At 34.5% G+C, this 13,299-nt stretch overlaps 1 protein-coding gene and 1 long non-coding RNA gene across 5 annotated transcripts; one reads left to right on the forward strand and one right to left on the reverse strand.

The window, feature by feature from the left end:
* Window positions 1-1,528: 1,528 nt before the first annotated feature.
* Window positions 1,529-8,913, reverse strand: LOC105779693 (uncharacterized). 4 transcript variants are annotated; one of them, XR_001129098.2, is made up of 9 exons: window positions 8,186-8,908; window positions 8,006-8,068; window positions 7,562-7,923; window positions 7,336-7,458; window positions 3,621-3,721; window positions 3,362-3,508; window positions 1,807-2,427; window positions 1,626-1,688; window positions 1,529-1,543 (listed from the first exon to the last, which is right to left on the reverse strand). It is a non-coding gene; the product is annotated as an uncharacterized LOC105779693 (long non-coding RNA). The 4 variants fall into 4 exon arrangements; XR_008195306.1 differs by having other exon boundaries at window positions 7,346-7,458; window positions 8,186-8,905; XR_001129100.2 differs by lacking the exon at window positions 3,362-3,508 and having other exon boundaries at window positions 3,509-3,721; window positions 7,346-7,458; window positions 8,186-8,913.
* Window positions 8,914-9,149: 236 nt separating this feature from the next.
* LOC105779692 (uncharacterized) lies at window positions 9,150-10,758 on the forward strand. Its single transcript, XM_012603572.2, has 4 exons — window positions 9,150-9,718; window positions 9,822-10,087; window positions 10,347-10,431; window positions 10,528-10,758. Exons 1-3 carry the CDS (start codon window positions 9,448-9,450, stop codon window positions 10,395-10,397), a joined length of 588 nt encoding a protein of 195 aa, XP_012459026.1. The 5' UTR covers window positions 9,150-9,447; the 3' UTR covers window positions 10,398-10,431; window positions 10,528-10,758.
* Window positions 10,759-13,299: the final 2,541 nt, after the last annotated feature.

A 13,299-nucleotide genomic window follows, 5' to 3' on the forward strand; every position in this document is an offset into this window, starting at 1 on the left:
TGAGTGGGGTTTTCTAATGGCAATGATGGAATAAATGGGTTTTGCACAAGCCTAAGTGGATATGGTAATAAAGTGTGTCTCAACGATCTCCTATTCTATTAGTATTAATCGGATCATGGGAGAGTTTTTTTGACCTTCTAGAGGTTTAAGACAAGGAGAAACTTTAAGTCCATTTTCTATTTCTTATATGTAGTGAGAGACTATCTTCTCTCATGAGACTTGTGGTTAGAGAGGGCCTGACAAAAGGACCAAAGGTGAGTAGGAATAGACCTAAAATTTCACATATACTATTTACAGATGATTGTGTTCTTTTTAAGGAGGCTTTAGAGAGGGGTGTACATGCCTTTAAATAGGTTTTGGAAGAGGATGAAGTTTGTTCAGGTTAGTGTGTGAATTTTGAAAAATCTACGATTTTTTATAGTGCAAATACTTCTGAAATGGTTAGGATGCAACTAGTGATGGAATTGGGAGTTTGATACTCAAATAATCCAAAAAGATACCTAGACCTTCCTAATGTGGTGGGAAGAAATAAAAAAGTTTCATTTCAAATCTTGAAGGATAAGATGAAAAGGAATATTGACAGGTGGAGTACAAGATTTCTTTCCCAATGGGGCAATGAAGTATTTATAAATTCAGTATTACAAGCCATACCGACATACTGTATGGCATATTTCTTATTGTCGAAATCTGTGTGGGGAAATGGAAAGTATTGTTGCAAGATTTTCGTGGAAGAAGGGTCATAGATGTAAGGGTATTCACTGGTGCGGATGGAGAATAATGTGCAATTTGAAAGAGAAAGGGGGTTAGGATTTAGAAGTTTTGAGAAATTTAATGTGGCTCTCTTAGCCAAACAAGGGTGGAGACTTATTAATCATCCCGATTCTTTAGTACCACGAGCTTTGAATGCTAAGTATACCCTCAATCTGATTTTTACAATGCTAGTTTAAGACATGAGGCATTGTATACTTCGAGAAATATCTGGTAAGCAAAGAAGGTGTTGTGCAATGGGATTGGATGGAGAGTGGGTACGAGAGATAGGATTTCAATTGTTAATCATGCATGGATCCCCGGTTCAGCTAATTATAAATTAAGCAATGAGGTTAGAAATGATAATTATATACTTGTTGTTGATTTAATTGATAGTGAAATTAGAGAATGGATTAGGGATTGTAATTTGGGTACCTTTTCGAGTGTTGACATAGGTAGAATACTGAGAATCCCTTTGGCCTGTACTCCTTATGCAGATGTGATGATGTGGAGAGGTGAACCTTCGGGGGACTTTTCTTTGCGAAGAGCCTATAAACTATTACAAACTGGTATTTCTACCCCTAATTTAAATGAGATAAGACCAATGCTAGAGATTTCTATAGGAAGCTATGGAGCTTAAAGCTTCCAACTAAAATTAAAATTACAATATGGTGAATCTTGAAAGATTATACTCCTACTTTTACAAATTTGCACTATAAACGAATCGTGTCAAATATGATATGCCCGAGATGTTATAATGCTGCTGAAAATTTAGACCACATCTTTCGTGGTTGCCCTGTTACATTTGAAGTCTGAATGTTATTGGGGTTTCATGTAATGGTGTCAAATTTTGTCTAGGAATTTTTTGATTGGCTTACCTGGGTCGTTAAAGAATGTTCGGTTACCAAAATGTCTAGGAATTTTGTGTTGCACTATGGAGCCTATGGACAGAGAGAAACAAGAAGTGCACGAAAAAGTTAGTGAAACAAGTAGGGAGATTGCCAATTCTATTTCTTGCTACATAAGAAATTTGGAGATCAAGGAGGAAAGGGTAGTTACCAGATGATGTGCGGAAAGAAAATGGGAATCGCCTGTAAAAGCGAGAATTAAAATAAATTTTGACGCGGCCTTTGATTAGGTTCATTCTAGATCGGGATCGGGAATTATAGTTAAGAATGCTCTGGGCAAAGTTTTAGTATCTCGATCGATCCTACATGTCGATGTTGGAACAATTTTTGCAGCCGAGGCGCTCGCGTGTTCATGGGCAATACAAACGAGTTTAGAAATAGGGTTAACAGAAGCAGTTATAAAGGGAGACTCATTTACAATCATCAAGAAATGTAACAACAATATACATGATAGATCTGAAATAAACACCTACATCCGAAACATCAAACAGAAGCTGAACAATTTTACTTTTATTAGGCTTAAACATACAAATCATTTTGAAACTTAGTTAGCCCATCTTTTAGCAAATGAGAGTTTGAGATCTGGTGAGAGCTTTTACTTGGAAGATGTTGTCCCGAGTTATGCGAGGAGAACAATGGAAGTTGAATGGGTGCGAGAGTCGGGCTGAGGAGGATCGGAAGCAAGTTTTTCCAACCTTGGAGAAAGGAGAAAGGATGAAAACTTCTTTTGTGACTTCTAAGGATGAAAACTTCTTTTGTGACTTCTAAATATCTGCAAAATGGGGGATAGGAAATCATCAGTTATTGAAACGACATTTAAGGGGATTGTGATGGTCTTTTCCTATTTGGCTAGGCTAGTTTGTTTCTTTTTGTTTGTTTTTGGATTTTTGTTGCTTCTTTAGTTTTGGGCTCGATGAGATTAGGCCAGTTCTTTTCCATTGTTTTTTTTATTTCTTTTATCAATAAAGCTTGGTCTTTTAATAAAAAGAAAAAGAAAAAGATATTAACACATTTGTATTATTTCAAGAAATATTTTTTAATTAATGATTTTATTTTAAAATGTAATTTGAATATATAACCCATATTAGATATTAACATAACATAGAAAACAAAAACCTAACAAATTAAAATATTGCATATATTTAGATTAAAGTTTCAAAAATGGATAATATTTATATACCAAATATAAATATTAAAACATTTACATTAGCATTTGCAATTTAAAGTGAATGAAAAATGGGGGAAGAAAAATAAAGAGATGAAAAAGTAATAATGTTTCAAGAAGTGCTTTTGGCTCAAGAAAAGCTAAAAAATTTAGCTTTTGAGTAAAAATGTTCTTGAAAAGCCACTCCTTTGGGCCAAAAGTTACTTTTTTAACATAAATTTTCTTCCAAAAGTACTTTTTAAGCCAAAAGTGTTTTTTTTTAAGCATTGCTAAACACAATCTTAGTTCAAAGAGGTTAATGGTGTTAAAAACGATAGGTGGCACACCCAACCAATGAGAATGCATTATGTGGTATTCCTTTATACATGACTCTTAATAATGTGGCATCCATTTTAAAAAATATAAATTCAATAAATAAAAAAATTATAAAAATTATTAAATTTAAAATTTTCAAAAATATTATATATTAGTTATATAAGTTAAAAAATTATAAAAACATTATCAAATTCACAAGTAAAAAAAGTCTACTACCCTAGCACACCTTTGTCTACTGCCACTAGCAAGAGTTTTTAGGTTTTTTCATTATTTGTTTTTTCCTTATTACTTTCCCCTTCGTTATCTGTGGCCTGTGTAAGTCCTTTTCTTGCAACAGGAATTGTGAAACCACAAAAGCTGAAAAAACTTTTACCTGCAAAGTATGGAAAATGAGTTAGCCCAATTGTTGATTAATGATGAAGAGGAGGAAATTATTCACATCCCAACAGATCCAAGCACGAAAAATAGGGGTGAGACCACTCAACTAGTAGGATGTTTTCTCACAGCAAGCACGATCCGCTTCCCAGCAATGAAAAGTACAATGGTGAATCTATGGCATCCGGTTAAGGGAGTACGACTCTGTGATCTGGGAGAAAAAAAGGTATTTGTTTCAGTTCTTTCATGTCATGGATATGAACAGGGTTTTGAAAAGTTCGCCTTGGACCTTTAATAACCATCTGCTGGTGCTTTACAAATTGGAATTAGGGGAGGATCCACTACAGCTCCCTCTAGTTCTGACACCTTTTTGGGTTTAGGTTATGATGTCCCTATTGGCCTTTTTTTCTAAAATCCTGGCTGCAGGTAATTTCTTGGGGAATTGCATAGAACATGATGTATCATATTTGGGAAAAGAAAACAGAAACTTTATGAGAATTAGAGTTCAAATCGACATAAGGCGTCCTTTGAAAAGGAGGAAGAAAATATCATTTGGTGGAAAATGTTCATATGTCACCTTTAAATATGAACGTTTATCTTTGTTCTGTTTCTATTGTGGAAGACTAGGGCATTATGACTCGTTTTGCGAGGCAAAAATGAACCTTGGAGTGGAAATTACAGAAATGGGCTGAGACTTATCTATCCGAGCACAATCAGGGAGGTCATTATCAATGAACAGTATCTGGCTAAGGAAGGAAGGAGATGCCGATAACGGAGGAACTGTTGCAGAATTTGGAGGTCTCAGAATCGGCCAGAAGCACCCGGGGTGGAAAATAAAATATGAGAAATCTGTTGATCCAGTTCTTGGCTTTAATTTGGAGGGAGGTTCATCATACGCGGTACGAGGAAAGGAGAATTTAACCCCTAATGCGATGGATCAGGATCTAGAAGATGTAGCTCTAGTAGGGAAGGAGGGGAAGAAAAGGCCTAGAGGGGAAAATGAAGATATAACAGGAAGAGAAGAAATGAGAAACATATTGGAAAATAGGAGAATGGTGGATCCTAATCATTTATCATCGGCGGCTGCCAAATGGCAAGCCGACCGGAAGCAATGAAAATACTGAGTTGGAATGTCCGTGGATTGGGGAGTCTACGGATAGTTCAAAGGCTTCAGCATACGCTGAGGACTTATAATCCCCAAATTGTCTTCTTTATGGATACTAAGCTTTGCAGAAACCGAATGGAAAGAATTAGACGAAGATGTGGATTTGGAAATGGAATTGATGTTGATTCGGAGGGCTCTAGAGAAGGTTTGTGTCTAGCATGGCGAAATAATATCAATGTTACGCTTAAGAATTTCTCTAAAAGACACATTGACATGGTGGTGGATGATGATGAAAGAGATGTCAAATGGCGCTTTACTGGCTTTTATGGAACTCCATATGCGCAAGATAGAGAAGCTTCATGGACTGTTTTGAAAAATCTCCATAAAGAGGAATACACCCCTTAGCTTGTTTGTGGAGATTTTATTGAAATAATGTATGAATTCGAAAAGAAAATAAGGCTTGCCAAGAGATGAAAGAAGAATGGAGCTGTTCCGAGAAGCTTTAGATTTTTGCCAGCTATCTGATGTGGGATACTCCGGTAGATGGTTCACTTGGGAGAGAGGAAACTTACCAGAAACGAACATTCAAGAGCGTCTGGATAGGGGTGTCGCTAATAAGAGTTGGATTTCCATGTTTCCTGAGGTAAGAGTTGAACACTTGGAACACTCTTTTTCTGATTATTGTCCCATTTTCGTCAACACAAATAAGGAAGGCCAACGGGAAAAAGAAAATCAATTCAAATTTGAAGCCTCGTGGACCGTGGAAGACTCATTTATCAATGAAGCTAAACATTTATGGGGGATGACGTCTGGAGAATTTTTGAAGAAAATGGAAACTTTTAAGAAAAGGCTTGTAAACTGTGCGAAACAGGTGCAAAGAAATAAACAAGGGAGAAAAGAATTTCTCATAGCCAAACTATCAACATTGATTGAAGCTGAAAGGGATGATTCTAATCTAGCTGAGATGATTGACACAAAGATCCAGCTTAACTTCGAAATTGAAAAAGATGAAACTTATTGGGAACAACGAGCTAGACTAAATTGGCTAAAACTTGGAGACAGGAATACAACCTTTTTTCAGAGTCAAGCAACGCAAAGGAGAAAGAGGAATTTGATAAACAAGCTACAAAACAGCAGCGACTAGGAAACGAATGATATTCAGGAGATAAAGAGTATTGCACAATTCTATTTTCAAAATCTGTTCTCTTCAGAAAATCAAATGAATTATGAACATCTACTCTCGGGAATTGATCGGTGTATCTCAAAGGACGATAACAAGAAACTTACAGTGAATTATATAAAAGAAAAAGTGAGAGAGGCCTTATTTGAAATGCATCCCACGAAGGTACCTGGCGAAGATGGATTCCCTGCTCTTTTTTACCAGAAATGTTGGCACTTTATAGGAGATGAGGTGGCTGCTTTTTGCCTACACCTCCTCAATGGAGAAATGGAGGTCAGTCAAATTAACTCAACTCATATTATTCTTATCCCAAAAATCAAAACCCCCTCTAATATGACCCATTTTAGGCCTATTAGCTTATACAATGTTATTTATAAAATCATGGCTAAAGCAATAACAAACAGATTTAGAGGTGTTATAGACAAATGCATTGACAGTGCGCAAAGTGCCTTCGTACCAGGTAGATTAATCTCAGATAATATTTTGCTGGCTTATGAGTTATTGCACACACTTAAACAAAAAAGAATGAGGAAAAAGGGATACATGGCGGTTAAGCTTGACATGAGCAAAGCTTATGACAGAGTTGAATGGAGATTTATCAATGAAACAATGCTGTGGATGGGATTTGATCAAAAATGGGTCACCTCTATCATAAACTGCATGTCTACAGTTTCTTATCAAGTAGTGCTCAATGGAAGTGTTGGAGGAACTTTCCGTCCAACAAGGGGGCTTCGACAAGGCAATCCTTTAAGCCCGTTTCTCTTCTTAATATGTGGAGAAGGACTATCTAGCCTAATGAGAATAAACGCTAGAGAAGGTCTTCTAAAGGGAGTCAAGGCAAGCTGAAGTGGTTCACAGGTAACACATTTACTATTTACGGATGATGGCATTTTATTTGGAGAAGCGTCGAGGAAAGGAGCTCTTGCACTCAAGGAAATTCTTAGCGAGTATAAAAGATGTTCGGGTCAATGTGTGAATTTTGCCAAATCGATCTTCTTTAGCAAAAATATAATTGAAGAGGAAAGACATCTAATCATCAATTTATTGGGAGTTCGAAGTTCAGATGAGCTAGAAAGATACTTGGGCTTGCCAAACATGGTAGGTCGAAAAAAGAAGCAATCTTTTCAAGCCGTAAAAGACAGATTGGAACAACAGATAGAAAATTGGAGTACTCGTTTTTTATCGCAAGGTGGAAAAGAAATATTCATAAAGGCAGTGCTACAAGCCATACCGACATACTCAATGGCTTTTTTTCTACTCCCGAAGTCAATATTTGAAGAAATGGAGAGTATTGTTGCGAGATATTGGTGGCAAAAGAATCGAGAAAAAAAGGGAATCCATTGGTGCTCTTGAAAAAACCTTTGCTATTTAAAGAAAAACGGCGGGTTGGGTTTTCGTAATTTTAATCAGTTTAATATCGTGTTGTTAGCCAAGCAGGGTTGGCGATTGTTTAATAACCCAAATTCACTTTTAGCCAGAGTACTTAAAGCTAAATATTACCCAAGATCCAGTTTCCTAAATTCACAGTTGGGAAACTTACCATCTCTTACCTGGAGAAGTATTTGGGCAGTGAAAGGACTCCTTCTTAATGGTCTCATCTGGAGAGTCGAGAGAGGAGACGCAATATCTATATGGGATGACCGTTGGATACTAGGGATGGAACCTGAGATGTGGCAAAATAGAAGAGACAATGGTGAGTTAGCTGTGGTTTCTGATCTTATTGATAACATAAACAAGAAGTGGAAGAAAGAGTTAATTTCGACTACCTTTCAAAAGGAAATCGCTCAAACAATACTGCAGATTCCTCTTGCGAGAACGGATTGTGAAGACATGAAAGTGTGGAAAGGGGAACTCTCCGGAGAATTTACAGTTAGAAGTGCCCACAAACTATTACAAGAAGCTAGCTTGGATCCTAGTAACTATTTAATATAGGCAGAAACTAAAGATTTCTACAGAAAATTATGGAATTTAAAATTACTAACAAAAATCCTAATTCTCATATGGCGAATTTCCTGGAACTACATCTCTTCACTAGTTAATCTCAGATATAAGAGAGTGACCACTAATGTAAGGTGTCCACGATGCTGTTCTACAGAAGAAGATAGCTTCCATGTGTTTAGGCAATGTCCTATAAGCACAGATGCATGGATCAGTCTCAATATGTCATGGGTAACAGAACATGCAGATCAGAGTGTATGGTCATGGCTCACCTGGGTATTCAGCAGAGGTACAAAGGAGTAGATCTGAGTATTTTGTTGTGCCTTATGGGTTATCTAGAGCTCGAGAAATCAGATGATCCACGAGAGGAAGTATACATCAGGAAGGGATCTAGCTTTTAAAATACAGAGTTATCTAATAGAGCTTGAAGGAGTGCGAGAAAGAAAACTTACCTCTACGCCCGTTAGATCCGAACAAAGAGAGGTGGAGCTACGGGAGTCTATACAGTTTGATGCAGCTTTTGATATCAACAACTCCAGATCAGCGTCAGGAATGGTAGTCCGAGGTCAGAATGGGGAAATCACAGTCTCAAAGTCTACTCTTCACTCCAACATTTCCTCTCCGTTTGTAGCAGAAGCATTAGCATGTTTAGAGGCAACCAAATTAGGCATAAGTATGGGCTTAAACTCAGTCACGATGATGGGGGATTCGAAAACAATAATCAACAAGTGCAAAACAAAAGCTAGAGATAAATCGATTCTAGGAGCGATTATTGATGATATTCAGAGCAACAAAACCCGATTCCAAAAAAATGTTTTTCGATTCATCCAAAGAACGGAGAACGTTGAAGCGCATACCTAGCGAAAGAGGCATTAAGAAAAGGGGAAGAAAGATACCTGGTGGGAGAGACGAGAGAAGAACCGGATCTAGGAGGGAGATGGCCACGAAATTCTGATTGAAGGAAGTTGATGAAGAGGAAATGAAACAGAAAAAGATAGCTAAAGCAGAAGATTTCTTGGAAACTGCTATCATCTGAAAAGCCTGGCGTTTATGAAATAAAAAGTTGGAAAATAATGGAGGCCAGGCTGTTTGATTTGACTGGGAAATGACGATTCTATTTCTGCATTCATTTAGGCTTCATTTTCTGTTTTTGTTTTTGCGGGCTTCTCAAACGCTTTAAATATCTCATGTTTTATTTTTAGATCAACCCAGCACTGTTGTGGTTTTGTTTTGAACTTTAATACTTTATTCCCTTAATAATAGCCCAGTCAATTATTCAAAAAAAATTTATCAAATTCAAAAAAAAATTCTTTTAAAATATATCAATCGTATAAAATTAAAAAAAATTATAAAAACAATAAAAGCAAAAAAATATGGTTGGAAGATAAAATGGAGGCATAAAGCATCCGATATTTACCGGAGTTGGTGCAAGTAATATGAGCAGTGTTAGTTGTCCTCTCTCTATTTATTTATTGGTATTTCCGTTAACATGACTCTTCCCTCCAACCCAAACCTATTCCCTGCTTGCTTCCGCGTGTAAGGTTCCCAATTCTTCCTTTTCACTTTCATTTTCAAAACACTATCTGAACCTTCATACCCATTTCTTCTCCTTCTATTTCTTAATTAAGCTCCAATTTCCTCTTCTTTGTACATAGAACTCTGGTTTTAAGGGGAAAAAAAACTTGAAGAGAGAGAGAGAGAGAGAGAGAGAGAGATGGGTTTTTCGAAGGAAGAGAAATCAAGAAGAATCCTGAGAGGTTTCAAAACAGTGTTCTTCTTGGTAACAATGGTGATTTCATTTCTTGTATTTTCTGCACCTGTTTTTCTTGTTATTGCTGATACAATTTTGCCTTCTGCTTTGCTTTCTGCTTCCCTGTCTCCTCCTTCACTCCAAACCCTATATTCCCATTTCACTAACTACGATTTCAGGAATTCTCTCATTGATATCCCTCTCATCTCCATCATCAGATCAGCTATTATAATCTGTAAGTGCACACCCCCAGCCCAAAAACTATCTTCTTCTTCTCTTCTTTTATTTCTCAGGCGAACTTAACTTTTGTGTGATTGGTTTTAAATTTGGTGGTGTAGGTGTTTATAGTTTTTGTGATGGGCCTAAACTTTCCAGAGGACCATACCTTGGAACCACAATGATATGTTGTGTTTCATCTTTGATGTTTGTTTCGGTAAAAGCTTCATATGCATCGGGTTGGAGTAGTGGTAGAGAAGGGTCAGCCATGGAAACTGCTCTTTTCATTTGTTCACTGGCTCTGGCAATTGCGCATATAATTGTGGCTTATAGAACAAGTTGCAGAGAAAGAAGAAAACTCCTTGTCTACAAAATTGACATTGAAGCAGTAGGTTCCCTTCCCCCTCTCTCTCTGTAATTCCAGAACCTTAATCCATCTTTTTGTTTTATTCTAGAAATTTGATGGTGAAGGAGAAGGAAAACTTCACCTATTTACACTAAAAACGGTTGAACTTCTAGAAAGTCAACTGTTTAATCAGTTTTATTCATAGAGGAGAGAGTGATTAATTTTAGGATATCTTGTAGGAGAAAGGTAAAAGTTGTGACCCATAATTTTAATAATAAAATTGAATATTGTTTGTGTACAGATTTCAGCTTGCAAGAATGGGTTTCCAAGGTATCCAAAGATCGTGAAGTAAATAATAGAAAAGTGGTCTCCATGTTAGGTTTCAGGTAATTTTTTTTACTTGCTACCCTTTTTTCAATGATCATCAAACCACCTCCACATTTCATCACATCAGATAACTGATTTTATTTTTCTTCTTGCAGATTCTTGTAAAGAAGTTGGTTGTATAGAAATGGGTGATGATGGTTGTGCAAATGGAAGACTATGATTTTGAGGATAAATCATAGCTCATACATCTAACATTCTTTTATTCTTCATTTTCACTGTACAGTTTATATATATATAATGTTTTAAAGAGATCAAACAAATCTAATTCTGAAGAGTTTGCTAAATTAAAATTTTAAAACTATAAACATTTTTGGGTATACTAGTTTAGAATATAATTAGATTATTTAATAAATGTAGTTTTAAATTTTTAAAAGTAAAATAATTAGTACATAATACAATTTTAAAGGAAATAAAATAAAAATAATTGAAAAGCTTTTACTCATATGTAACTCATTATCTACTTATACTTTTTTCTGAAAAAGTTTTTTTTTTTTGCTATGGATGATCAAAAGAATAAATTAAATCACTCAAAATATCAATAAGCTTCCTAAATTTTAATTTTGTATTAATTTATAATGGGATAATGACATATTTGATACCTAAACTTTTGAAAAAGTCGATTTTGGTACATTAACTTTAACATTGTTTATCAATGCGGTACCTTTAACGTACTGTGATAATTTTTACTGGTCAGGACACGTGGCCCAATTGTATAGTAGCGCGTTTCAGTTACGTCATATTTTTTAAAAAAATTGAACCAAGGGCCTGAGATTAAATATCCCTTTAAGTTTTTAATTTAAATAAAATATCCTTAAATTAACATATCCTTTTTATTCTGTTTTCTTCCTCTCGTCAATTCCCTTTTTCGTCTCTTCCTTCTTCCATAAACAGACCTAGCTGTCGTCCGGCCTCCGTTCAACCCAAGATTAGGACCAAAAGATTCGCCTCTTTCTCTTCTTTCTAGTTCCCCGATTAGCTTTCTCGAAAAGCTTACTGAAATTTTGAGAAATTTTCACAATCTTTATAATCTTTCAAGCCTCGATCTAAAAACCCGGCTGTTGAATCATCATGGAAGTTCGGTCGTGACTTCTCGTCACCGCTTTCAATGTCTTAACTACTGTTCGGATTTTTAGAATGATGCTTGAACCTCAAGAACCTAGAAAGGCGAAATGGATCTTCGTTTTGATTTTCTTCTCATCATTTTCTTTTTGTTTGGTTTTGTGTTGTAATGGATTGACGAGTTTTGTGATTTTTCTTGCGTTCATTTCAGGAAATAGGTGTAGTTGTGAATGGCTAAAGAAATTGGTTTTGGGAGTTGAGAGTTAATAGCAGTGGGCGATGTTATTAGAATTGGAGATAGTAGTGTTGTTAAATTTCTATTCGAAATATTCTTCCCAAAGGGGAATTCAAAAATGAAATTTAAATCAATTCATTGCAAAATGGTTGTTTAAATCAATTTAAATGAAATTTAAACCAAGAAATGCGTTTAGAGGAAAAGATGAATTTGGAAAATTTCAAAAGAAATTAATATGTTTTTATTTGGAGGAAAAGTAATTAGTTTTGAAGATTTAACAAAATGGTTATTTAATCGGTGCATAATTTAAAATAAAAAATTCTGAAAAAGTGACATGTGGCACACTATGCTTAGGCCATGCGTCTTGTTGAGTTTAAAATTAAAATCCACGACCTTTACAAATTCCCCTTTTAATTTTTCTTTAAACTTTTGGGTTTTTTTATATGTTAGAAAAAAAAAACAGATTTATTGTTTATATCTACTTCCTTTTGGGTTTTTTCCTTCATTAAAACTCAAGTTATTTTGAAATAATAAAAAAACATCTTAAATAATAAAAATATTTTATTTTAATAAAATTGGGAACCTAATATTTTAAAAAATCAATAAAGCCTTGACAATATTAATAAGGTTCGAGGGCATTGCTATAGGTAAAATGCCATGTATGAGTTCTCCTTAGATATTTTGATTTTAAGTTTCACCCTAACTAGATTTATTGTATTGAATTTATTTTAATTTCAATTGACTGAAAATGTATTTTTTATGATTATATTTGTATCTGTGATATGTATTATTTATGCTTTATATTTGTACATATAATTATACCAGTAATTATACTTGTAAAACACTTTTAAAAACTTTAAAAATTATTGTGCTCTGTATTAAGTTTATTTTAATTATACGTATGATTTATTCTATTTTAATTAGTAATACTTTTTATTGCGTTTATTCTAATTTTAGTTAATTAGATATATAATATTTATAATTTATATTTGTACTTGTAATTATCTCGAAATGTGATTAACTAACTTAATGTCACGAGTCAACTTCACACCAATTTGGTTGTGAAATTATTAAAATGTTCTTACTTTAAAGGGTAATTGATATTATTATAAGTGTATTTTCATACTTTTATATAATCTTAAAATAAAACAACCAAAAAAAATTGTTTGGGAATAAAACACATGACTAACAAATCTATAGAAAAACCGTACCACTCCACTAATAATCATTTGCTGATATATTTTTTACTATAAAATATTTTGTTCTCCCACATCATGGGTGTGATAAAATCTAATACAAACAACTGTACTTGTAAACTATTTAAAAACATAATTATGTTTTATATTGAGTTTATTATAATTTTAATTGATTGAATATATATTATTATAATTTATACTTGCACTTGCCATTATACTAGTATCTATACTAATATTTGAACCATTGACCGAGTTGGTATCACGACTTAACCGATCACCACTCAATTAAGAAAATTACAAAATATATTTTTATGTATAAATAAATTATATTATTATGAGCTTATTTTTGTCTTGTTATATTTTTAATAAAATTTTGC

Source organism: Gossypium raimondii, chromosome 4 (genome assembly GCF_025698545.1).
Source record: "Gossypium raimondii isolate GPD5lz chromosome 4, ASM2569854v1, whole genome shotgun sequence".
Taxonomy (NCBI): domain Eukaryota; kingdom Viridiplantae; phylum Streptophyta; class Magnoliopsida; order Malvales; family Malvaceae; genus Gossypium; species Gossypium raimondii.